Genomic DNA, 26899 nt, shown 5'->3' on the forward strand with positions numbered 1-26899 from the left:
TTGTTGGTGCTGTTGGCCGAATCATTTTCTTCTCATGCTTTCCAGAAGGGGGCTCAGATTCTTCTCATGCTGAAGGTCACTCTGCCCTCTGCTCAGCCTCTTTTCTGTCCCCACCAGGGAAAACTCCTCTTCCAAGGGACCCTGTGATTGGACCGGGCCTACCCATGACCTTCCCTCCTAAGGCCAGCTGATTAGGAACTGTAATGACATCTGCAAAGTCCTTTTTCCCGGGTACCATAACAAATTCAGTTTCTGGGGACTAGGAGGGGAAGTGTGGGGGTGGGGCTGTCACATCCACTGTTCCCTTACCTCTGAAGGGTAAAGCTGCAGCTCTTCTGGCACAAGACCTACTGTCACCTGCCGTGAGAGCAACACCAGAAACAGTGGGACTGTGACCCCCTGAGCCCACCCAGGTGACCCTCTCCGTCCTCAGCAAACGCTCTTGGTCCCAGGTCACCGTCTGGACCTGTGATGGAGCCGCTGGAGAATGGGATGGGGCTCGGTTCTGAATGTGGGGAGTCGGGGGTGTCTGCAGTGCAGGTGAGGAGCACATCCCATTCCTGCCGCCTCCCACGAGGTGCTGCTCCCGTCCCTGCAGGGATTCTGTAGGTGCCACCACACCGGGCTCCTTATTAAGTTGTTTTTATTTCATTGGTTTTATGATAAAACAACACCATTATTATAGCAAAGGTCAGTAGGACAGAAGGATGGGAGGTTCAGGTGTGAATTTCCCATCAGCCCAGCAGTGGTGAGCCTGTGCGCCATTTGGTGGACTTCCTTCCAGAATTTTCCCTAGTCCCATGTCCCCTCTGGTTCCCTTTATTGACGTGCACCCTGGGCCTCTTTCCAGGTCAGCCCGCAGAGCTGCCTGGTCCTTTGCCCACCCGTGGCCTTCGTTAGTGGCAGGGATGTTAGTGTGGATCTGTGTTAGCGTGACGAGTCCTCCGACACGGATATTTCAAATCATTTCCATCTCTGAAACCAGTTCCAACAACTGGAGGAAGCCCTTCACCTGTTTTGCTCTGTGCATGGCCCCCGGACTGTACACGGTATTTCTAGAGGTGGGATGCTGATGTCAGGCTTTCTGTGTTTGGGGATCCTCCAGATCCGCCTTCCAACACCCCCGTCCTGCAGGCCCCTCAGCGGGAGTCTGCAGGTGCCCGTTCTCTCTCCTCATGGCCAGCACAGGCGGGACACGCTCATGCTTCTTACTTTTGCCAAGCCCATCAAAATGGTCTCCAGCAGTGGTCTGGTTTGCATTTTGGTGCTAGTGATGTTAAGCATCTTGACCTGTATTATTGGCCACTGGACGTGTGTTAGCTTTTCTCCTCCTGTGACCAAGAGACAAGAAGAGCTAGAGGAGGGAAAGTCTATTTGGGGGCTCACAGTTTCCAAGGTCTCCGTCCACAGACGGCTGACTCCATTGCTCAGCGCCTGAGGTGAGGCAGAACATCATGGTGGAAATGGGTGGCAGAGGAAAGCAGCTGGGGACACGGCATCAGGAAGCAGAGGGAGAGAGAGAAAGAGAGAGAGAGAGAGAGAGAGAGAGAGAGAGAGAAACAGGCAGACAGACAGACTCCCTTCCCACAGACAAAACATACACCCACAAAGGCACGCCCCCACTGACTCACCTCCTCCAGCCACACTCTAGCTGCCTACGGTCACCACCTGGTCAATCTCTATCCGGGGATTAATTAGCTTAAAACTCTCGTAATCTAATCCTTTCACCTCTAAACTCCCTTGCATTGTGTCACACATGAGCTTGGGGGTGGGGACACCTCATGTCTGAATCATAACAGGGCATCTGTGAGACCTGTGTTCAAACAGCACAAGAAATAACCTGTTGACAGAAAACAGTGTCCAGGCACAGTTGGAGACATCAAGGACTTTGTTACAGTTTCCCAAGACTCCAAAAAAGAATGGGCCCAGGACAGGTTGGATGGGGAGGTGGTGGGGTGGGGAGGGGGCAAGGATTCACATTTGTTACTTGTGTTAAAAACTGAAGTTAAAAAAAAAAAAAGAGCGTCCCATAAAGATGTGAAACCACAAGTTCCTGGTTGTCCTGGTAAGTTCTTTTATGCTTTCAGAAAATCAGCAGTGCTTGTGCAGTGTGAATCGTCACCAAATGGAAAAGCTTGACATTATTGTGTATGTAGTCCACAAAGCAAACGTGACATTGATGATACGCCATGGTCACAAGAAAACCTTGGCTCATTCTCATTTGTGACTCTATAAGATGAACATGTTGAATAAAATGCTAGAAAGTATAAATCTGTGACACACCGATACCCAAATCTGCAGGGACCAAGTTGAGGTTTTCACAGCATATAAGGATAATTCGATATGTGGAAATTTATGCACATAATGTACTATATTTGTGGCATAAATAAAAAAGGAAAATTATGATCATTTGATTAGAGTCTGAAAATTCAGCACTTCATCCAAATAAAAATATTTAAGATAGGAATGAAACACACCAAATCATGATGAAGAGTGGCTTTTGTAATCCAGCTGCCACCTCTGAAATGCTAGAGTCAATTCCACCCCATAAAGTAATTTAAGAATTCTGGCTAACTCAATAAGGCCCAGACCGAAAATAAGAAAAAAAAAAGTATAGAGAAGTTGGGGGAAAGCAATTTTATTTATTCATGAATTATTCATTCAATAACTATTGTATCAGCAAAGGTTCAGAAAAGCCTAAGAGGAATATTAAAAATGAATAATATTTCCATGGAGTAAGAAAACAAGTTAGAAAATGTCACATTAAAAGATACGATTCATAATAGCATCAAAACAATTTAAAGTACCAAAGAAATACATGTTGGCAATGACTACGAAATCAACAAGTCCTTTTTGAGAGAAAATGGCACTGTGGGTCTCTGGGAAGGAGGTGCGAGGGTGGGAGAGACATGCAGACCCCTGGCTTCCACGAGGGACCCTCTGGGTCGCTTATGTTTGCAAACACTGCAACAGCAAACCATCGCCTTTGTGGAGCTCAGGGGTGTGAGGAGCTCCCAGCCTCTGCTGAGAGGAGGAGGGGGCGGGGAGCCAGAGACCAGCTCCATCACTGTTCAAGTGGGGACAAGAAAGGACGGGGGTGACATTCTACAAAGGACTTAAAACAATAACAAAAAGGTTAAGACTCCAATGTACAGGAGCGTCTCTCTGAACATGAGAGTCCATCTCCTCTTAAGAAAAGAGCACACGCTCATCAAAAGTAATGGCTATGAAACGTGTCCAGAAATATGGAGACATTCGTATTCTGTTACTTTTAAATTAGGGCACACAGGACTGCAAATCGGTGCAACCATTCTGGAATGGTATGGAGATTCCTCAGAAAACTTAGAATGGAACCACCATTTGACCCAGCTATCCCACACCTCGGTCTATACCCAAATGACTTAGAGTCAGCATTCTACAGTGACGCAGCCGCATCGGTGTTCATGGCATCTCAATTCACAATAGCTAAACTCTGGGACCAACCTAGATGCCCTTCACCAGATGAATGCATAAAGAAAATGTGCTATACATACACATATACAATGGAATATTACTCAGCCAAAAAGAAGAATGAAATTATGGTATTTGACAATAAATGGAAGGAACTGGAGATTGTCATGCTAAGTGAAATAAGCCAGTCCCAAAAAACCAAAGGCCAAATGTTCTCTCTAATATGTGGATGCTAACTCAAAATAAGGTGGTGGGGTGAGGGGAGAATTGAAGTTCAATGAATTAAACAAAGGGGGATGACAGGAAGTAGGGATGGGAATAGGAAAGACAGCATGTTCATATATGAATATGTGACCAGTGTAACTCCACATCATGTTCAATCACAAAAATGGGAAGTTATATTCCAAGTGTGTATAATATGTCAAAATGCACTCTACTGTCATGTATATATAAAAAGAACAAATAAAAATAAATGAATTAGGGGCTGGGGTTGTGGCTCAGTGGCTGAGCCCTTGCCTAGCATGTGTGAGGCGCTGAGTTTGATTCTCAGCACCACATATAAATAAATAAAGTAAAGGTCCACTGACAACAAAAAAAAATATTTTAATAAATAAAAAGAAAGAAAGAAATTAGGACACCCAATTGTAGGTGTAAAAGCCATGTGAAAAAGAAAACACATTTGAAACATAATGGAGGAATAAAATTGGTGGCTATGTGTGGTAGGGGAGGTGATTTTTTGTCAAATTATATTGAAGATACATTTAAAGTGAATTTTGAGCAACAAGGGTGTCAGTCAGCTCTCCATCTCTATGACAAAACACCTGAGGCCTGGAGTTATAAGGAGAAAGGTTTATTCTAGGTCACATGATTGGTTGGCCCTGTTGCCTTGGGCCTGAAGGGAGGCTGCACAGTATGGCAGGGGCATGTGTCAAGGCAAAACCCCTCCTTCAGTGGCCAGGGAGCAGAAGAACCAGAAAGAGGAGCAAGGAAGAATGGTCCCACAGTTCCTGTTGAGGACACGCCCCAAATTCCCAGACACTCCCACAGACCCCGCCTATCAGAGCTTCCACCACCTTCCAATAGGGCCACTCTGACCAGGACTTTGCCACACAGGCCTTTGGGGGACATTCCCATCCCAGCTCAGCACCCTGCAGTGCGGCCCGCCTGGTTAAAATGAACGAGCAAGCCACCAGGGGGCGCCTCATCTTGAGGAGCACCAGACTGTGCCCCTTTCAGGACGGGAGATGGTCAGAAGCTCCCTCTGCACTTCTCATTAGGCTACTGGCTAATTATCAGCGGTCTTTTGTGACTTAATATGTAGTATCAAATTCCAAAAAATGTTTGCCGGTCTACTTTGCCACCGAAGAGATGGCCAGTTTTAGTACTTCCCAGTCACCATTCGGTTTCCCTGCTGTTTGGTTATAATCATTGGGCAAAAATGATGTGAGATTTTTGAGACGTTAAGATTTTTGATATATTCTAACCTGGTCTTTTTTATTCCTGAAAGTGATCATTTGAGAGTCCCCTTCACTACAGCATTAAGCCTTTGGGGGGCCACCTGGCTGCAGAAGTGCACTACTCTTAGATGCATAGACTTGGGAGAAGATTATGGAGGAAGCTGGAAGAGATAACCCTAGGGAAGAGGGAGCCGAGGAAGCCTCTGGAACCTGAGTTCCAGGAAGGCAGGGGTTAGGGCATTGTGCTCATGACACAGTCCCAGCAACTAGAACGTATCTGTCGCAGACCTGCACTTGGTAAGTACTGGAAGGAAGGAGTAAAATCTGGTTGTGTTCAGATTTTCTCGGCTGTGGCCACCTTCATAGAATAAAACACACAAATGTTGGGCTGGGGTTGTGGCTCAGTGGTGCAGCGCTTGCCTAGCACGTGTGAGGCACCCGTTCGATTCTTAGCACCGCATGTAAATACATAAAGTCCACTGGCAACTAAAAAAATATTTAAAAACACACACAAATGTGTTCAGCAAAGTTGGCTAAAGAGTTATTCGTGCTGCAACTGGAGATGCGCAGCAAGAAAGGAAAAGAAAAAAGATGTGCTCAGACAAGAACGTGTCCAGGGAAAGCCTGGGTCAGCAGGTCAGCTGGAGCTCAGACAGGAGGCCTGTTGGGTGATGGGATCTTAGAAACCGAACTGGCTTCTTTTCTTCCAGCCCAGGCCTACTCCTCCCGGCCTTTCCCACCCTTTCCCAAGCGGGGAGAATGTCTGGGCCCTGTCCTGAGACCCACCTGGGACTGGCCCATCCAGGCCTCTCCCACGAGCTGGGGCAGGAGTGTGCGGCCGTAGACTCTGCAGCCTGGCTGGGCTGCCCCTCCCCTTGCTGAGGTTCCAGGACATGGATGGAGCTCGTCAGGAAGATCTCCATCAGCCCCTCCACTTACCTGTGACCCTGCCCGGCCTCCCTCCTGTCCTCTCCCCATGTCCAGCCTAAGACAGCTTCAAAAGGCGTGTGGGCTGGCTGCTGGCTGGTGTCAGCTGGTCACATGCCATGACCCCCAGCACACCTCCCCTCTGTTTGGGGGGATGAGCAATGCTCCTTCCTCTCCCCGGGTGCTTCTGGGAAGCTGCAGTCCTGGGTTCTTACCCTAATGCTATTGCTAACTTGGTGTGATCAGGAGTCACCTCCCTCAGAGCATCCGTTTGCTACTCTGTAAAAGGGGGCTTGGACTCCCTGATGGGCCAATGAGGACACTGCCAGGGGTCCCCCGTGCTCTACCCCAGGGTCTCTGTGGAGCTGCTCCCGAGGCACCGAGATGCAGCACCCCCGTCTGTGCTCCTGTGCTGGCCAGCAGCAGGGGTGAGTGCTGGTCTCTGGAGTTTGAGGCTGCAGTCCTAGGTGTATGGAGATGTCCCCAAGGAGCCCCCACTAGCCTCTCGTAATGAGATGGCCCCTCCTGCTTCCCTACAGAGGAGTCAGCTGGCAGGTCCACCTGAGGCTGCGGATGACCTTGCCCACGAGCAGAGGACGCCAAGGCCATGGTCAGCAGTGCCCTTGAGGCCTTGGTGCTTCCTCCCAGGCCAGTGTGCCCAAAGCCCTGCCTTCCTGCCCCCAGACCCACCCTCGGCCTCCCTCCAACCCCGCCCAGCACCTTGCAGATGCTGTCAGGAGAGCGGCAGGAATAAGCCTGGAGGTCCCCCAGGTCCAGTCTGTCACATGCTCCGGGAGGTCCTGTGCAGCGTCTGCACAGCCCAGAGCCCCCCCAAATCCCACCAGGTGAACTTACCCAAGACAGCGATCCTCAAAGAGCCTGGAGAATGTGGTACTCCAGGAGCTGGGCCACGTGACTGGATAGGAAACTGAGAAGCGGGGAACTCGAGTTCTCCATGACAGGGAGGGTTTGAGCTAATGGAGAGAATTTTCCCAGCTGTACACACACCCCACCCACCCCACCACGTCACCCTTAAAGCCCGCGCGCCACTCCTGCTTGCCCAGTCACCGGTGAAGACCGTCCACCCCCACGTGACCACTTCTTGCTCAAAATCTGCTTCCAGGTTTTAACACATGCCACCCTGTCCACCAGCATAGTGACAAAGAGCCTTCTCCCTGGGCTGGGGATGTGGCTCAAGCGGTAGCGCGCTCGCCTGGCATGTGTGCGGCCCGGGTTCGATCCTCAGCACCACATACCAACAAAGATGTTGTGTCCGCCGAGAACTAAAAAATAAATATTAAAAATTCTCTCTCTCTCTCTCTCTCTCTCTCTCTCTCTCTCTCTCTCTCACTCTCACTCTCTTAAAAAAAGAAAAAAAAAAAAAGAGACTTCTCCCTGGGAGGTGGGACATGGTTGTTGGAGGTGCCCACCTTTTGCTTTGGAAATATAAGTTGTTTCATTCGGTTTTTGTGAATGATTGAAACACACAAACAAAAGGGCCACCAGTAAGCACTAAGGCTCCGCCAAACTCCCAGCCCCCGCAGGGCCCTCCCTCCCAGAACAAGCAGGGCTTCCAGCACGTCCCTTTCTAACGTTTAAAAAAAAAAAAGGACATCAAGACCCCTCTCTGTGTACACTTAGATGTTGGTTGGTTGGTTGGTGTTGGCACCAGGGATGGACCCAGGGGTGCTCTACCACTGAGCTCACCCCCGGACCCAACCTTTGGAAAAATTTTGTTTTGAGACAGTGTCTTGCTAAATGGCCACGGCTGGCCTCAAGGTTGTGATCCTCCTGCTTCAGCCTCCCAAGTCGCTGAGGCGTGCACACCGCCCCCGCTCCCGTAGGTTCTTAGCAGTCTATTCCTTATGGGGGGAGGGCAAGGAGCCGTAGGAGGGTGGATACCATCAAAGTGCATGGTAGGCAGGTAAGGAAGTGTCGCACGGAGTCAGACGTCACTTTCCTATGTTCATACTGAACACACAACCTGTGTAACTCCACATCGCGTACAACCACAAGATCGGGAAGTTACACTCCATGTATGTAGGATGTGTCATACCGCCTTGTGAAACTAAAACGAATAAAAAAAATCTTCAAAAAGAAAACATCACATGGAAACCCATTCTTTTGTACAATTTGCGTGCTAATAATTATAATTTTAAAAAATGAAGTAATAACTGCTCATGATTTATTCCATATGTGAAAGTCATCTAAGTAAACATGTAGGTACACATCTACTAAGAAAAGACGTGGGATGCTCCTAGGTGAGTTACTCAGCACACGGGTGCCGGGGACATTTAGTAGTGCCTTGTGGGTGAGGGGCAGGGGCCTGCCAAGGCGGGCACCCGGCCACTCGGGGCTCAGGCTGCAGAGGACCTGCTGCCTGCCTTGTCTGCCCCACCTTGCACCGTGATCCCCAAACCACCCCCGAGACTGAGAACTCATGTCACCAGACAGGTTTCGTCTCCCTGGTGACCCTGTCCCAGAGCTAGAAAACCAAGCATGCGAAGCACTGTCCCCAGAGAGGCGCCCATGTGCTGTCCCTCGTTCCCTTTGAGGAGGGAGAATGTGGGTGTGCTCTGAGGGCACCCCGTGACCGTCCATGTGGGTGGGTGTCCATCGGCAGCAGAAACCCCTCCTAGCAGAGGCCCATTTTCCTAGCAGAAGTCGAGGCTGAAGAACATCAGAGAACTTACCGCGGCTGCCAGCCTGGGAGCCAGCCCTCCTGGCCGGGCCCGGTGTCCTGGGAGTCTGAGTGGCTTCAGCCCTGCACCTGTGACCGTAGGGGGCGTCTGGGGCCCTCGACAGCAGGGTAGGGTCGGGGCAGCAGCGACTGTCACTGACATTTTGACAAGTGTCTCAGCAACTTGGCAGTGAGTCAAAGGCAGCAGACTGGCGCCAGTCAGGATGACAGGCGCACTCAGCTTCAGCAGGGACAGGGTGACCGAAGCTGAGGCTGCTTGACTGCGTGACGAAGATGCCAGAGTATTCAGAGCATCTTAGTGTGGACCGAGGCCAACGCTGGCTTCATGGATGTGGTCAAGAATTCTGGGCCACAAGCCGCCGCCCTTTCTGGAAGGCGTGTGTGTGTGTGTGTGTGTGTGTGTGTGTGTGTGTGTGTGTGGTGTATGGTGGTGCAGAGAACCTTCTAGAGCACAGCTCTGGCTGATCCCAGAGTGCCCATATGGTGCTGCCAGCAACCAGTTCTTGCTTATCCCAGAGGTGAACAGCCCCCTGCAGAACCAGCAGAGAGTGGGACAGTGAGGGCCCGGGGAGCTGGGCAGGAGCTGAGCCGCTCACCCGGTGCCTGCCATGGTCTGGGGTTCCCAGGGGTGGGGGGCTGTCAGGGGAGCTGAGTGGCCAAAGCAGAAGTGAGGAAAGAACCCCTGTAATCTCAGCAGCTGGGGAGGCTGAGGTAGGAGGATCGCAAGTTCAAAGCCAGCCTCAGCAACTTAGTGAGACCCTGTCTCTAAATAAAATACAAAAAGAGCTGGGATCTGGGGATGTGGCTCAGTGGCTGAGCACCCCTGGGTTAGATCCCCAGTACCAAAAAAACAAAAAGGGAGGAAGGGGTGAGAGATGCCCGTGTGTCTTGCTCCCTGGGGCGGAGGTTGCTAACAAACAGACTCAGAAATAATTTACAAGGTCCTTTTTCTAGCAGAGGCCTGCCCTGCCCCCCGACTTAGATTAGGTCCCAACTATTCTTCCAGAATCCTGTTCTTTTCTCTCAAAGTGCTGACCTCAAATTTTGAAACCCCTTATTGGTTAGTGTGGGTGCCCACTGCCTGTCTCCCCAGAGGACCATGCACGGTGGTGGGTCAGAGATGGGCCATCTCGCCCACCCGGGTGTCCCCAGCATCAGGCAAGGCTCTGAGCATGCAGGTGCCTGCTGATTTGTGCTGGATGGCAGGGGTGTGGCATTCCGGGACAGTGAGGACTCCTCCAGGGAAGCGGGAAAGGGTTTCTATTTTCAAAACACTTTGTTTCCAGATTCCCATATTTAATTAAATATCTGGATGCAAAGCTGAAACAAGAAATCACTACCAGAAAATAAGGGAGAATTTGAAAAACATCCTCAATTTTATAAACGAGACTAGGTAGTGGGTCTCAGCGGGAGACCTGCGGCGGGGGCCATGGGCCTTTGCTGAAGGTGTGAAGGCTCCTCCTGCAGCCATTCCTCCACTGGTTCTGCAGAGTCTAACCAAGGCTCTGGCGGGGGCTGAGGGTTTGGGAAGCACCTGCATATTGCAGTTACTTGGGAAGCTTCCAGAATGAGCGGCAGGGCCCACCCCAGGGACTGGGATCTCATTGTATGGGGACGACCTGGACTTTGTACTTGTTGAAGTTCTCCAGGAAATTCTGCTCTGCAGCCAGGCTTGGGGACTGGGTGGGAGGCGTGTTCCTCCTGCCACCCGTCCTGGGCTCCCCGTGTTGGGCACGGTTTCTAGCTTCCTGACAACCTCAGGCAGGTTTCTTTTTTGTGGAGGAGACACTGGGTCCCATTTCAGGGCACCCACCTACCTCTTCCCTTCCCTGTCTCAGCCCCAGCTTAGGGCAGGCCCAGGGGGTGAGGGTGTGCCAAGGACACTGTGACAGTCTCTGCCTAGTAGTGTGTGGCCCAGAGAAGTCATTTTTGAAGAGGGAGATCAGGGATGTCAGGAAGCCCCTATATTCCTCCTGGGGTGGGTGCAATGGGGCCAGAGGGGAGCCCCCTGTGAAGAGCGCTGGTCTCTCCCCACTGGCCACGGGCTGTGTGTCCTCCTGGGCTTTGCTGGTTATGTCACCAGCCCGTGCTTCCAGCCTGTTCATTTATTCAGTTATTGAGGGGACAAACTGGCAACCGGGCACCCTCTGTGCTGGGCATCGTGCCAGGCCCAGCATGGGCAGGTGTGCGAAGTGAGGAGGGACCTCGCCCAGCCCTGTGGCACCTGCGGGCTCCAGCAAACCACCCTGGGGTCCCCAGGAGGCTGCCGAAGTGGGTGAACCACTTCCTTCCCTTTGTGCCCTGCTTGGTCAGCGGTTTCCTCAGAGCCCGGGTTCAGCTGGGACAGGGGCCGCCTCAGAGGTTGCAGGGACGGGATCAGGGGGTGAGGAAGGAAGGAGGCTGCAGGGCTTCGCAGTGTCCCCGGGACTCCAGGGCACCTGGGACCACAGGGGAACTTACAGGAGCCCAGACTCCAGATGGGCTGGAGGGCGAGGAGGCCTTCCGCGGGGTGCACCGGGGATCAGCATCTGGGATTTGCGTAGGTTCCATATTGTACGCGACCATGAAAATGAAAACAATTACTTAAAAATAGGTGGCTCTCCACCACTGTGCCCTCCCTCCGCTCCACGGTCTCTCCCACTCTGCGGTCGCACCCTTTGCCCAAGCTCAGAGGGGCTCTGTGCTCCTGCGGCCTGCAGTGAAGCCAGTGCTGGGAGAAGCCGGTCACTCAGAGCCCGGTCCCCTCACTGCCGCAGAATTTATGAGTCACGAAGCGTTGCTGCCATTGGGGCGTTTGACACCAGGGAAACACTAAATGCGAAACATTCACCCGCTCAGTGGAAAACCTGCATAAAGGCGAAGGTTGTCAGGGTCCACGTCTGGACAACGCGTGTCCACGTCGTTTACCGAGTTGGGTGAAAAAAGCCGGAGGGAGGTGAGCCATGCCCTCGGCCACCTCCACCTGGGGGGACCCGGCTGGGAACTGCCCCGGGAGGAATGGCGGTGACGTGGCCTCTGCCTTGCGTTCTCAGGTGTTAGGAGAACCCCTGTCTATGGAAGGGAAAGAACAGGTCTATGTGTCGATTACAATTAAATTTACATGCTTACATATATTTATTAAAATTAAGTTAAAAAAATTAAAGACCACTTTCTAGTCTGCTGCGCTAAATTTAGCTTCTTCCATTGCTTGACCGGGTCCAAGGCTCCTCATCCTGAGGCCGCCCTGGGCGAGGCCCGTGTGTTTCCGTGGAAGGCGGCGCAGGGGGTTGGGTGGGCCAAACATTTACTGGGCCAAGGCTCTGCGCCACCTCCTGCTAAGCCTCCTGCACATGGTGCTGTTGGGAAGCCAGAAGACGACCGTGAGGGCCATGATCCTGAAGGTTGGGACTCCAGAGGATCAAAACCTTAAAATCAGCTCCCTCAAATCACAACCCTGAAACACTAAGATCAGAAATATTGAAGTCCTGAAAGTTGAAGCACCCCAAACCACAACTCCCATTTCTGTGTCAGAGGGGTGGAAAGCCAAATCCTGAGAAAGGGACTTTTGTTGTTTTTTTTTTGTTTTTTTTTTTTTTTTAAAGAGAGAGTGAGAGAGGGGGGAGAGAGAGAGAGAGAGAGAGAGAGAGAGAGAGAGAGAGAGAGAATTTTTAATATTTATTTTTTAGTTCTCGGCGGACACAACATCTTTGTTGGTATGTGGTGCTGAGGATCGAACCCGGGCCGCACGCATGCCAGGCCAGCGCGCTACCGCTTGAGCCACATCCCCAGCCCGAGAAAGGGACTTTTGGTTGTTGCAGGGTGGTGCCCGAAAATGCTGGGGGCCCAGCTCAGCGGTAGAGGGCTGGCCCAGCATGCCAGAGCGCCTGGCAGTTCCTGGCACTGCAAGACGTGGCCTTTATTAGAGAATCAAAAGAATGTGATGGTTTGGCTATTTTCTGAACCAAAGGCTCTGTCTGATACACAGCTTCCTCCAGGGTACAAAACTCAGCCATGGTGAGCTCTTTTTGTTAAGGACTTGACTGTCAGATAAGAGGGGTTCCTAACACTGCTAAATCCAACAGAAAACCAGCTCAAGTTTCCTCTGGTCTAATGCATGTCACTTCTGAAACTGTCCCCATTTTTTAAAAAGTCAAATTCATGCCCCTGTTGGATTAAAAAATTCTAGAACTTAGCCATTTCTTCATGTATGAATACCTGGAAAAAATGCATAGTGGAAGATTGCCAACCTGTGCAGAAGAACATGTATTTCAGTCAAACCCCTGAAACAAGACCTAGGTGTGACCAAGTCTCCATAAATCTACTTTCAAGGTGTTTGCAATAAATTTAAGTTCCATCCGCAGCACCAAAAACGAAGAAAAGAAAAAAAAAAGTTTTATTTTTCTGCATTGGCCCTCCTTCCAGCAGAAATTCCAGGAGCTTTTAACAATCAAGCAGCATTGGCTCCAAGAAGCCAAAGAAGTTGCTGGCGGTGGGAGAAGGTTGTGTAGGATAAGAAAACACTTGGAAGTGGCGCTGGTCGGGGTTTGGGCATGAGTGCATGTGGATGTATTTCTGTGTCCCCCAAATAACATGGGACCATGGCCCAGAAGATGGGAAAATTTAATAACAAGGAGCTCATGTTCACTGAGACAGAATCAGAAGAATTTCCAAGAGAGAAGCACCATATGGGACCCGCTTGTGAACGTGCTCTCCAAGGGAAGCTGTACCCTAAAAAGAAAGAAGCTCTTCCTCACAATGTGAGGTTTCGAATACTGGCCAGCCCCGTCTCCTGAGCCTCTGTGCAGCTGTCCATGACCCATCTCTCTATACATCTTCTCAAATGTCCAATTTTCTTTTTAGTTTTGGTTCCTTCTTCTTCTCCTTCTTGTTTTCCTCTATTATTTTAAATTGTCAGCATTATTTTTTACAATTGGCTATGCTATATATTTCTTCTTCTTAATTTTTTTGGTACTGGGGATTGAACTCAGGGGCTCTGGACCACTGAGCCACATCCCAGCCCTGTTTTGTATTTTTTTTAGAGACAGTTGCTTAGCACCTCACTGTTGCTAAGGCTGGTTTTGAACTCAGGATCCCTCTACCTTGGCCTCCCGAGCTGTTGGGATCACAGGTGTGTGCCACTGCACCTGGCCTGTATTTTATTTTGGCATCATTTCCAACACTGGAGGTAGAAATTGTTGAGAGACTTTTAGAGAGCTTTAATTCATTTTATGCATTTTTTTTTTCAAATTCAACTATGAAGTGCATTATCACAGCACTGACTTCATAACACTGTGTAAGTAGATATAAATGTTGGCACCTCCTCAGCGAATGAGGAGCTGCCCTTTATTTGTATTTTTCAAAGATAAAACTTCTCGACATCTCGGTTCTTTGGGGACTGCATATATGGCGTGTTGGCGTGTTGATCCATTGCGGTTTTTGGTCCAGCTCAAGATTTAGGTTGCCTATCTCAGTGCTTCAGAACGATCACAGTTATAAAGCTGGGGGCGCACAACTCCAGCTACAGCAACACGGGTTCTAAGTTTTGCTGTTGGACCTCCTTCTTTATGGATATGGTTTCATCTGATCATGGCTGTTAGACCCACACAACTGCTATGAGCATATCTGAGTGTGCTGTCCAAAACACATGTGGTATTGTTGCCTATTTTATTGTGTAATGTGCCTATGAAGTGTTCTATAGTGTTTTTGTCTTTCAAATAAATCCCTTTTTATTTAATATTTTTTAGTTGTAGTTGGCCACAATACCTTTATTTTATTTATTTTTATGTGGTGCTGAGGATTGAACCCAGGGCCTCGCACATGCTAGGCCAGCGCCCTGAGCTGCAACCCCAGCCCCAAATAAATCCCTTTTTAAAACTGTAGATATTAATTATATTTAAAAGAACTAAAAAAATATTTTTCCAGGATTATATTTTAGAGTTTTGATCTTTCACAATTTTAATCCTTCAGGACTTGTGATCCTGGTATTAGGGAATGGGTCTTTGAGATTATGGTCCATACTCTTTACTTATTGAACTTAGAGTGAGTGCTCTACCTGTAAGCTACACCCAGCCCTTTTTATTTTGAGACAGGGTGTCACTAAGTTACTGAGGCTAGCCTCAAACTTGTGATCCTCCTGCCTCAGCCTACTGAGTCTCTGGGATTAAAGGCATGCACCACTGCATCCAGCCACATATTAACTTTTTAAGTCCTTACATAGGACTTATAGGATCACATAGATCCTGTAACTGCTCACAGCAGGTGTGGTAGGCCCTGCTTACAGAGGGATGCCTGATAGCCCTTGGCAGATTTGGGCAGACAGAGCTGAGCAGAGCAGAGCAGAATCCTGGCCTCAGGGGGTCCAAATAACACCTCCTAGAGCTGGGTGTGGCAAAAACCCAGTTGTGCTGCAGAGAGCTCCGGGAGAGAGGGTCAGAGAAACAACCCCATGGGAAAACTGGGGGGAGGAAAGGGTGAGTGGGAGCACAGGGATCAGAAGGGCTGGCGGAGACCCATGCACTTGCTTTTCTCAGACTTTGGCGGTGTTCTGGGTCGTGGTGGTGAATGAGCAGACACGGTCCTGCTGTGGTGGGCTTGATGCCTGGGGGTGGTCTCTAAGGCCCAGCAGCCTGGGCTCTTCAGTATTAATTGTAAGCCTGGAAAGTGGGTGGAGCCAGAACTGGAAAGTGCCTTTGAGAGCTTTGCTCCCAGACAGCAGGAGGCTTCCCCAGAGAGGGGACCCGACCCAGGTGTCTTGACTGTTCCCACCAGCCCACGACAGCTGAGCTGCCCCTCCTCTACATCAGAACAGTAGGCTATGTGTTTAGGGTGGAACTGCAAGGCAGGTACAGAGAGCTCCCACGTCCTCCCCCAGCCCAGGCCATCACAGTGCCAGGTGGAACCTTGCTACAGCCGATGGGCCTGCGTAAGGACACTGATCCCAGCTGCTTTAAGATGAGCTTTTCCGGCCAGGCTCAGTGGTACATGCCTGGAATCCCAGTGACTCTGGAGGCTGACAGAGAGATGATGGCAAATTCGAGGCCACGCCCAGCAATTCGGAGGGATCCTCAACAACAAACTTAGTGAGACTCTGTCTCAAAATCAAAATCAAAAGGACTGGGGATGCTGCTCAGCGAGAAAGCACCCTGGGCTTCATCTCTGGTTCGAAAACAAAGCGCTTTTCTGTTCTTAACCTTCAGGAACCCTGGAGAAAATGTCAGGGTCCCCAACTCACTGAGCATGGTGACTTCCAGGCAGGCACCTGGGATCATCTTTGGCCTTTTCCCACAATCCAGAGGTAAAGGTACTACTTGGGCCAGGTGAGTCTGGTCCTCTTCTGGGTGTGCATCTGGGTGTGTAAATGAGATTCTGATTTTCACCTCTGGCTGAGAGGCTCCAAAGTACTTTCCAGTAGTTTCCAAAACTGAGGCATCGTTGACCTGACAAGCTACTGCAGAGTGCCAGCTATTTTTGTTTTTTGGAGGGTTACCGGGGATTGAATTCAGGGGCCCTCGACCACTGAGCCACATCCCAGTCTATTTTGTATTTTATTTAGAGACAGGTCTCACTGAGTTCATAGGGCCTCGATAAGTTGCTGAGGCTGGCTTTGATCCTCTGGCCTCAGCCTCCTGAGCTGCTGGGATTACAGGTGTGCACCACTATGCCCAGCAGGTGCCAGCACTGGTTCCACTGGTGAAAGTGTCAGCGTGCTTGCTCCTGTGGGCTTCCTGAGAGGCTCGGGGTGCCTGCAGTGCATGTGCTCCAGGAAGAAGGGACTCTGCTCCAGTGGATGGAAGGCATGGCCCTCGTCTCAGGGCGGGGACTGAGCACTTGTTTAGTGGTGATTTTCACCTGGAGAGATGAATTCTGTTATCAATGCTATGGAATCAGTACTTCTACATTGGGAGGATCCCACAGAACATCTATTCTAGCCTCACATGCCTCAGATGGCGAGGCTGTGGGCAAAGAGGCAGAGACTTGGCCAAGAGCAAGTGGCTTCTGTGGTGGAGAGAGAGCAGAGGTCCTGCAGGGACTCCTTCCCAGACAGTCCTCCCTCCCCAAGCCCAAACATACATCGCTGATTGTCTTTACAGCTCTGTGGTAGCTTGGGAATGTATAGAGGTGGGCTGCTCCCAAGTGCCTCTTGCAGAGGCACCACTGGACCCTTATCTCAAAACACGTGCGATCGCCAGGTACAGTGACCCACGCCTGTAATCTCAGCGGCTCGGGAGGCTGGGGCAGGAGGATCGCAAGTTCAAAGCCAGCTTCAGCAACAGCGAAGTGCTAAGCCACTCAGTGAGACCCTGTCTCTAAACAAAATAAAAAATTAGGCTGGGATGTGGCTCAGTGGTCGAGTGCCCTTGAGTTCAATCCCTGGTACTCCTCCCGCCCCCCCCCCCAAAAAAAAGCGTGCAGTCACCTTATGTTTTAAATTGAACCTCTGGGGCTTGTGTGTGGTTTCATCTCAGATGCACTCTGCCTCTACCTGGGGTGCCCTCAGCTGTGTTCAAGACTTACTTTGGGGGAACCTTCAGTGTATTTATATTAGGGAGCACCAGCAGGTGCCCCTGGGAGGTTGAGGATTCTGGACGTGATCAGTCAGGCCCCTGCTCTTCTGAGGCTCATCCTGGTTGGGGGAAGACATGGACACCATCACCTAACTTCCCTAACTGGAAGTTCCATTTTTTTCAGGTTGTATTTTGAAAAGGCACCAATAACATGGCTGTAGGTCACTTGGTAACTGATGTCTCTTGTGAAACAGCTGGCTGGATGCCAGTCTGATCTGAATTTGAACAACAAAAAACATCATCATTACAGCCTGCCAAAGCAGGAGGAATGACGTACGTGGAGGGAGTTCCAGTCAACCCAATAAAACGTCTCAAGAGCACAGCACATGCCAGAGAAGGTCAGTTCAGATGCGCCCCGGGGAATACAAGTGCTGAAGAACCAAGGAGGGCAGGAGGGGACTGAGGCCAAGAAGAGACACCTGAACTGGGCCTTGCAGATGGCAGGGTCGGGGAGGGGAGGCACAGCTTGTGTGGGAACAGACCTGGGGACATGGCAGAGCCTGTAAGAAGGTGGGCAAGGTGGCCCGTGCCATATGGCGTTTGAAGTTCAGACTGTGGAAGACGGGGTTTCGAGGAGACGGACAGTACTGGCAAATGGCTTTTAGGGGAATCAGGTGGGAGTGTGGAGAGTGGGCTGCTGGGGGGAGGCGGCACATTAACCCACCTGAAGCCCACTCCTCACCATTAGACCCAGAGGAACAAGAGGCAGACACTTCAGTGGGCCGGGTAACGCCACGGCCCTTCAGACTGCTATGAAGGGAATCCAAGAGGGTGGGGGACGGGGGTGAGCCAGGGTTTTTTGAGGGGCAGGCAGAATCCCAGGGTGCAAGGATGACAGCTGGGTGTGGCCTCAAGGCAGAGCCACAGCCTGGGGGGAGGACCTAAGGTGGAAGGAGGCAGGAGAGACACCTGTCTTGATGACGGAGGGCAGGTGGGGAAGGAGGGAGGGCCAGAGTGGAGGCCACTATTCACCCCGAGAACTCAAGATGAGGAGCCTGGTGAGTGTCCTGGGGTTCAGGAGTGTCTAAGATATGGAGGTGGGCTGCTCGGACAGGCGTGGCTCAGGTGGAAGAATGTCACAGTGGAAACTGGCCTCTCCTGTGCAAAATGAAGGTGGGACCACAGCCCCTGTAGCAAGGCACTCCCTTCCTCTTCTCCTTTACACCATTTTCTCTCTTTTTTCCTATTGCTTTAACATAGTTACTGCAATTGTTCCACTACTGACCTAGGGGACTGCTGCAGCATTGACATTTGTCCCCTTGCAATTTGTATGTTGAAATCCTAACCCCAATATGAAGTAGGGCCTTTGGGAGTTAATTAGGTCACTAGGTATGGCCCTAGTGAATGGCCCTGGGAATGGGCCTTATAACATGAGGGCTGGCCGGCCTCTTCCCACCCATGGACTGTGGATCCAGAAAATGGGCCTTTGCCAGACAGAGTCTGCAGTACCCTGACCTTGGACTTACTGGCCTCTGGCACCGTGAGAATGAAATTCTGTTGTTTATATGTTACCCAGCTAGTGGGCACGGCAGTCTGTGCTTTGGCTTCCTCGACTTGTGAGTGGCGACACCATAGGTACCGGATCTGATGCTTCCTCCTAGAAGCCCAGGTCTGACAAAGGGCTTCCCGACTCAGGGCACAGCAGGCCTGAGGCCTCAGTGGTGGCCGTCCTCACCACTTGGGTTGTCTGACATATGAGTGAAAGGGCCCAGGAGGACTCTGCAGCCAAGCAATTTGGATAGAGTGTCAGCTGTCATCACAGGGGCTGCTCCCCACACTGGAGGCAGAAGGCAGGGGCAGCAGGCTGCAGGGCAAGTCAGAAACTTCCAGAAGTGTGCCAGGAAGGAGAACTGGGGATCTTGAAAACAAATTAAAACATGTTCAAGAAGATTTGAGCATGATTAGATGCTAAGGGGACTCTAGAAATGAAAAGGCCAACTACGCAAGAGAAGATGGCAAAGCGTGGTAGGGAGCAGGCACAGAAAACAGGGAAGGGGGCCACCTGTGAGGTGAAGGCCCCGCCATCAGAATGGATGGAACACAAGGAGGTTTACAGAGCTGGTGGCAAAAGTTCATTCAGGGAGATCCTATCTGAGGCCCCCACTGTCTCCATGAAGTGGGATCCGCGATACCCTGGCAGGGTGAATTAACCCCTTAAGTTCATCGTCCCATTTATGAAACACTTAATAAAACTTAAATTGGACAACAAATACACGACTTACGGTAACTTTGAAATACATGGTCATGTGTTTAGAGTTCTATTTTGAGAAAATAGCAGGTATGTGATTAGTGATAATATTCACATTGAATATCATTAATGTTATTGATAACAAATTATATAGAAAGCTCCAGACTGATTCATAACCTATTTTAATGTACCTGTGTCAATTTCACTGAAATATTTGCAGGATTGAAAACTTGGGACTTAAGGGGTTGAAGGAGTTGCAGGTCTACGGAGAAGGGAAACTGGGAATGTCACACCTTCGTTGTCACTGGCTGAGAAGCCTGGACTGGAGGGATGGCAAGGCAGGCACAGGAAGAAGGAAAGGTGCAGCAGGAAGACGGGGAAACAGGCATGAGGCCGGTATGAGAGGCAGACCCCCAAGAGGTCAGGCAGATGGAGCTCACGAGGTAGTGAAGGAGGGAGGAAATGGGGAGGGAGGGGGCTCCAGAACCTCAGTGGAGCCGGGGCTCAGCTCAGACCCCAGTGGCTGCCTCATCTACCTCCAGCTGATGACCACTCAGGTCTTCCATGAGAAGTCTCTGTTTTCCTTCTTCTTTTTCTCCATTCTTAGAGAGTCAAATGCAGGGCACAGGTGCAGGCATCAGGGAAAGAGGACCAAGAGACACAGGCCAAAGAATGGTGTTTCTCTCTTTTATTTAAAAACAGTGCTTCATTACCATTTGCAAAGGCTGAGGCAGTGCTCCTCCTTCGCTTAGAGTTTATAAAAGCCAGCAACATGATCAATAATTTATACACATGGAGAGTAATACAAAAAAATAAGGAATAAAAGCTAAAGATCTAACTACTCTGACCTTCACAATTCCAGCTACTTGATAATAATAGGAGTAACCCAATGAATACTGTATGGTCTGAAAGCTACTATACAATATGATTCTTAACAAGAAGGGACGGGAATTAGAGACTGTCACAAAGCCCTGGGATGCTTCTCTGGAGTTAGCAGGGAAACAGGACCCTGGGCAAGCAGCTCGGGTGTCCTAGGGAGTGATTTTGGGGGAGGCCAGGAGGGGAAGGAGAGAAGGCTAGGTGTCAATTGTACAAGCATCCCATGGGATGCCCCCATGCCCCAAAGGTACCTGTTCTGCCATGGCGACGGGAGGGGCTGGAGACCTGCACGTTGGGCTGGCCCAGTCCCTGCCATGGGCGTGGGGAGGAGAGGAGAGGTTCTGCAGTGTTTTGAGCCTTGCAAAGATTTGGACTCAAAAGCTCAGCGCCTCAGGGAGGCCAGCCTGCTGGGGACAAGGGCACTCCGCTGGCTCTCTCCTCACGTGCAGCCCTAGCTTATGTGCGTCAGCCCCGGGTTGGCTCCAGCTATTCACAAGCAGAATGATAACACAAAGAAAAAAAAATCCATGTCCCTTAGGGAAAAAAGAGGATCAATTCATCACTCGAGATTTTTATTTATATATATATATAAATATTTATATATTTATATATATATATATATAAATAACAGCCAAAATGAGCTGCCAAAACAAGACCGCACACACAGAACACTGTCAAAAGAAAACACCAGAGGATGACTGCGCTGGGGTCTGGGTGGGTATGGACATGGCTTAAAGCACTTATCAGTCCCCGGAAAAAAAACAAACCAAAACCAGTTTTTTGAAGAATTCAAACCTCACATAGCCCCTGGGACTCTGGTGATGGTGACGGGTGGGGAAAGGGAGGGAAAGAGAATCGCTCTTCCCTTTTTGCTTGCCAGGGTGGTGGCGCCCTCCCAACACCGGCACGCATACACCTGCCAGAAACAGAACCCCAACCCCCATCTGGCAGTCTCCTGACAGGCAAGGTCTGGGTTTTGGCTGAAGAGCGGTTCTCTCGGTTACCAATCCCTGCCAACCAGCACTACCATGGCTGAATTGATCTACCGTTTTCCTGAGTAAACTGTAACTGGCTACAGTTTCGGTAACGAGGATAAGAACTCGGCTCCCACAGCCAAGGCAATACTTCACTCACCCCAGGCTCCTGGCTCCTGGCTGCTGACCCCTCACTGAGAAAAGGGGTCACTTGCGGCAGTCTGGTCTGGGAGCCTACTATCAAAACAAAGTGCCAGGGACTCTGCCACACTCAGTCACCCAGAGGGCACATACTGGCTTGGGACACCCAGAGCCTGCTTGAAAAGGGCCCTGTTTCACTCTAGCTCACGGATGGCTTTGCCTGGCTGATCAGTACAGCAAGGGTCAAAGGAAGTGCACGGGAAAGAAGGGAGGGGAGAGGCTTTCGGACAGTAACATTTCCAAAAAAATAGAGTGTCTTATGCAACAGAGAATCAAGTGTCACTGGTGTATACTACAAATGTCAGACATTCTCAAGAGCATGACAAAAATAAAAACACACAAGTTTACATCTGATGTTCACCTCGCCCACTATTTTTTTTCCTATTTTAAAACAGTGCAAACAGGTAACTTATGCTTTTAAAACACCACAACCCCTTCCCCACCCCCCCACCCCCAAAGTCCCTTTCCTCCTAATATCTGGGGGAAAAATCTGCAATTCTGCAAATGTTACTGTGCTAGAGGGCTGTAGGCAGCAGAGAGCCAGGCTGAACTGGGTGACAGGGGAAAGGTCCCAGCAGCTTCCCCTCCCTCCTCCAAGGCCAGTGCTTTCCAGACTCCCTCTGCGGTCTTGTTGTCCCGCCAAAGGGAAGGGGGTTCCTTGTGCCTTTCGTGCATATCTTGGGGGTTGCTTCCATCCCTGTGTAAGGAAGTTGACTAGTTACAAGATGATGGCGATGCCCAACTTATCTGCTACATCTCTAGTAAAGCACAACCTAAGCTAAGAGCAGGTCAGCCCCTGAGGAGTCCACGTTTGAGGGAAAGCTGCGCTGGTTGGTGTCTACTGACTAGATCTCCACTAGCTCCCCTTAAACTAAGAGCCGAGCCCCAGTCCCCTTCTTTTTCAAGGAAAGAAAGTACATTGGCTCAATTGAGACTGAGGCAGCTGGAGGATGGTGTGATAGTAGGTTTTGTTAAAACCTGAGAGCCTTAAAGATGATCACGATGGTGGATCTGAGTTCGTGGGAGTTCAACACACACAAGAAATTCTGGAAAAGACCTAGGGCCAGTTCTCTGGGTTGAGAGAAGGACAGTCAGATAAAGGTCACACTAGAGGTCTCCTTAAAAGAGGTGACCTTAAAGAGGTGTAGTGCTTAAAAGCTTCTATGAGTAAGATGCTTAGTGTAGAAAGTCTAGGTCGTGAACTACAGAAAAACTGAAAAAACTCATTCACATACTGTGAGCTGGCCTAACTAAGGTTTTTTGGAATTATCGACCAGCACCTTCAAACAAACTCACAAAATGCCAAACTGCTCTTTTTCTGAATCCACTGAGAACTAGAGTCCAGGAACACACCATCTCTGCTGCTCTGGGCAACCTGCCTCTGACAAAGCGACTGTAGCTCAGAAGTTGGTGGGAGGGTGACACTGTCGTCTAGATGCTGAGCGGAACCCCAGTTCCCAGTGTTGACCCTGAAAACCAAAGACCCTTCCATGAAAAGCAGAACTCTGTTTAATCTTTCTTAGAAAAGGGAGCTGGAGCAGCAGCGATGGGCTTCGGACAGCATCCGGGAAGTGCGGCAGAACCCACTGGAAAGCTGAGCTTGCCTCGGGGCCTCAGCCAGAACCAGCTGAGCTGAAGTGCACACAGTCCCTCACCTCCAGCGCCTGCCTCTCCTGACGGGGTAGGGGGAGCTGCCTTCTCTACCTGGCCCATCATCCTTATTTCTGTCTGGGAAAAAAGAAGAAACACATTCTTAAACCCATTCCCCTGTTTCCCTGCCCTGCTGTGGATACAACCATTCAGGATGTAGCCTAGTCTCCAAGGGGCTAAGTGGCTTGCCAGCTTGCAAGAATGGCCCTTACTGAACAGGACCCCAAGTTTCTTTTTCTTTAGTCAGCAAAAGTTCTCCTCTAAAGGAAAGCAAAAGAAAGAAAAGCCCTCCCTGCCCTCATTCCCTGGAACTGTGAAAGCCCCAGATCCCAACCCCCCTTCCTCTAACTGAAATATTTATATACATATAACAAAAACTGTCCTAACAGCAACAAACCAAACTTTGGCTTGAGGGGAGGGATCCTATACATGGCCAATGGACCGGGCAGTCTGTCCCTACCCTACGTGCTCCCCCAGAATCAGTGACCACACCGAGATCTCCAGTTCCAGGCATAGCCTCTCAGCCACTGTCAAGGTTCCAGGGAGAAGAGCTGAGGGGAGAAGATCTGTGTCACACACAACAGGCCAGGGCCCTCCCTGACATGTCACTCTGCTCACAAAGACTGCCTGATGCTGTCACATGTCAGCCATTTTAATTCAAGGACACGAATTGGTTATTAGCCAAGAACACATGTGGAGGCGGGAGTCAGAATACAAGCCAAGACAAACCTGACAAAGCAGAAGCGCCATGTCTCTGAATGACTCCCTTTAGCAGCCATCCCTTGGGTGCAAGGTCACCCTAGTACCATGTGAGCCGGCCAGGGAGCCTAGCAGACGGTGCTGTTCCATTTCCTAATGCCTCATTCTGGAAACACCGGAGGATGCTTGTCTATGTCACACCTAGAGGCTCAGAGAGAGTCACTCCTCCCTGCCTTGGTGGCGTAAGACTGAAGCCAGGCAGCAACAACAGGGACTCCCTCCAGGGCTCTGCAGGAAGACCACGGCCATGTCACCCTCCTTCCATTGTGGGGTCTGAATTTGTGTCCTGTAGGTTAACTACACCAAATGGACCAGGCTTTCAGCTGGTGTCTTTGGAGGGTAATGAGAAGCTGGGTGAGATGGCCGTGGGAGCTGGTGTCTGTGGATAGAGAGGTGACTCACAGAGGCTGTGGAAGATGAAAATTCCTATGGCTTTGGAGCAAGTACAAAGTGTCTCTGCCCTCTATGTCCTTATCACCAAAACATCCAGGGACAGCCAACCCAGGGGCTTGGTGCCTTATCTTTCCCCAAAAAATCTTTGTTTTTTTTATCCTTTGTTTGTACTGACTTTCTGATGCAAGAAAAAGACAAGGACTCTCAGACCTTCTAACATGCCTTTTCTCTTCTGCACCCTCTTTAATGGCTCTTCACAATGTGTACTTCTCATCCTCAAGCTGTGCCCAAATACCTGGGGAAATCTGGCCACTGGCTATTCATTCTTCTGTCCCTGGGTCCTAAATTCCTGAATCTTGAGGACATGGGAGCAGCATGTTAATAAAAGAATAGATGAGCTCAGCTGTGGTTCAATTAAAGGGAAGGAAGCCCAGCAGGAAGTCCTGCCAGGTTACAGGACAGGAAAATGAGCTTTTTCATACTCCAGAGCTTTTTTGTACTCCAGAGTTCATTCTGAGATCAGTTTCCTAATGAGGTGTTTATTATCCACAGTCTGAGAGCATGTTTGGAAATACCGATACTATAATTCCAAAAACTATGCCAACTGTCTCAGCCTGTGCATGGAAGATGATTGTAAAAAGGATGGAGAAGACAGGAGGGAAGAGGAGAGGAAAGCGTCTTTTTAATTCTCCTGCTTTGCAAGCACAAATTCCTATCTAGCGGCATGTGGATTCCAGCCACAGCCAATCAGAACTGCCTGCTAAAGACCAGAAATTCAGAAGACCAGAAGAATATATACTGTTGCAGAAAGATCTCTTCTACTTCTGCTTGTCCCCCATTCACTCAGCACCAGATACTTTGGTAATCCTGTCTGCTGATTTCTGATCAGATGCATTTATCAGCTCCTAATGTCTCTCCTTCCTCTTAACTGCCTCTTCCGTGATTGATAGAATAAGCTAAGCACGGACATACAGACATGAAAATGCATTATTTTTTTTTTTTTACCACAGTTAAAAAAAAGAAAAAAAAAAAAGAAAAAAATGCACAATCTTTGGAACAAAAGAATTAAAGGCAGAAATTTAAAAGAAAAAAATACATATTCAAAGAACATAGTGAGGTATAAAAAAGTATTCTCTCTTTTTTTGTGTTTTTTTTTTTTGTTTGTTTGTTTTTCCTCTTCATCTTGCTATAGAGTTCCTCTACTAGTAAATATTGCAATAGCCAGGCCTCATGAACTGGGGGGCTGTCCCATTTGCAGGGGTCTCACGTCACTTCAGTAGGGGGCAAATCGGCTGTAGCCACCTCGGTATAAACTCGCCTGCAATAATTAAAGACATAAAAATAATTAAAAGGTTGATGACAGAAGCATTAAAAATGAAGACACATGTCCTGAAAAGGGACCAGGCAAACCACTTCCTTGGTAGCTTCAGAGTAGATGGGCAGCAAGTCAGGAAGACACTTCTGGTTCAAGGTGCTCTAACTAGAACCCGGCCTGATCATGGCTGAGCTGCTGAGCTCCTGGTCTCCGGGAGAGTGTGAGGTCAGTTTACTGCATTATTTACATGAATCAGCAAAGAAAGGAAACATAATCCAGCTTGAAACTAGTTCCGAAAATAGTGTGATTTTTTTCTGAATCCAAGTCTGTCTACCTCAATGCACCACCACAGACTGCAGCGCCTGCGTGCCCCATGGCACCTTCCAGGGCACATGTCCTTCTGACTACCATCTCTAGCATGCGTGGCAACATCCTGTTTGAGATGTTGCATTCAAACTTAAGTCAATTTTTAACTAATACAGTCCACTTCCTCTATAATCTATAAATTATAGTTGTCCTTCTGGTGTCTGTGGGGGACTAATTCAAAGACTACCCCTGGATACCAAAATCTGTGCATGCTCCAGTTGCTTATATAAAATACCTTAGCATTTGTATATACACACACACTCCCTCCTTCTACATTACTTATAATAATCAATGCAATATAAATGCTGTGAAAGTCATTGTTATACTATATTATTTAGAGAATAATAATAATTTTTAAAAAAGTTCATACACGTTCAGTACAGACACAATTCCTGCCCCTCCAATATTATGGTTGACTGTATGGAAATGGAACCCACAGATACCAAAGAGCCAACTGTACAACTATATACCATGAGGTTGTTTCTTTCTTTCTTTCTCTCTCTCTCTCTCTCTCTTTTTTTTTTTTTTTTGTACTGGGAATTAAATTCAGGGGCACTCAACCACTGAGCCAAATCTCCAGCCCTATTTTGTATTTTACTTAGAGACAGGGTCTCATTGAATTGCTTAGTGCCTCGCCATTGCTAAGGCTGGCTTTGAACTCACGATCCTCCTGTTTTAGCCTCCTGAGCCACTGGGATTACAGGGGCGCACCACTGTGACTGGCCACGAGGCTCTTTCTTTAAACTTTATCAAATGGATTTATCTAATGGCATCTCTCTCTCTTTCTCCTACAGTACTGGGGATTGAACCCAGGGCACTTTTGCCTTTGAGCTACATCCCCAGCCTTTTTTATTTTTTGAGACAGAGCCTTACTACATTGTCCGGGCTGACCTTGAACTTATGATCCTCCTGCCTCAGCCTCCCAATTTAGTTGGGATTCCAAGTGTGTGCCACTGTACCTGGCTGGTTTGTTTCTTCCAATGAGAAGTTCCTCAGGAATATATTTTTCCTAGGGTCATTCTTTTAGTATATGAGTTTTTCATCTGGCACTAAATAAAACCTCAGAACCTTCCACCTCTATCTTCATATTGTCATC

The 26899-nt window shown here is 49.4% G+C and overlaps 1 protein-coding gene across 27 annotated transcripts in view; it reads right to left on the minus strand.

Moving 5' to 3' along the window:
• Positions 1–19939: 19939 nt before the first annotated feature.
• RBFOX2 (RNA binding fox-1 homolog 2) overlaps positions 19940–26899 on the minus strand; it is a 276451-nt gene continuing 269491 nt past the window's right edge. For all 27 annotated transcript variants that reach the window (XM_081309517.1, XM_081309522.1, XM_081309515.1 and 24 more), the window contains one exon: positions 19940–25440. In XM_081309517.1, coding sequence (XP_081165643.1) covers positions 25386–25440 — 55 coding nt within the window. In that variant the 3' untranslated portion in view covers positions 19940–25385. The remainder of the gene's footprint in view (positions 25441–26899) is intronic.

The sequence above is a fragment of the Spermophilus citellus genome, assembly GCF_964194105.1.
Source record: "Spermophilus citellus genome assembly, chromosome: 10".
NCBI classification, from domain to species: domain Eukaryota; kingdom Metazoa; phylum Chordata; class Mammalia; order Rodentia; family Sciuridae; genus Spermophilus; species Spermophilus citellus.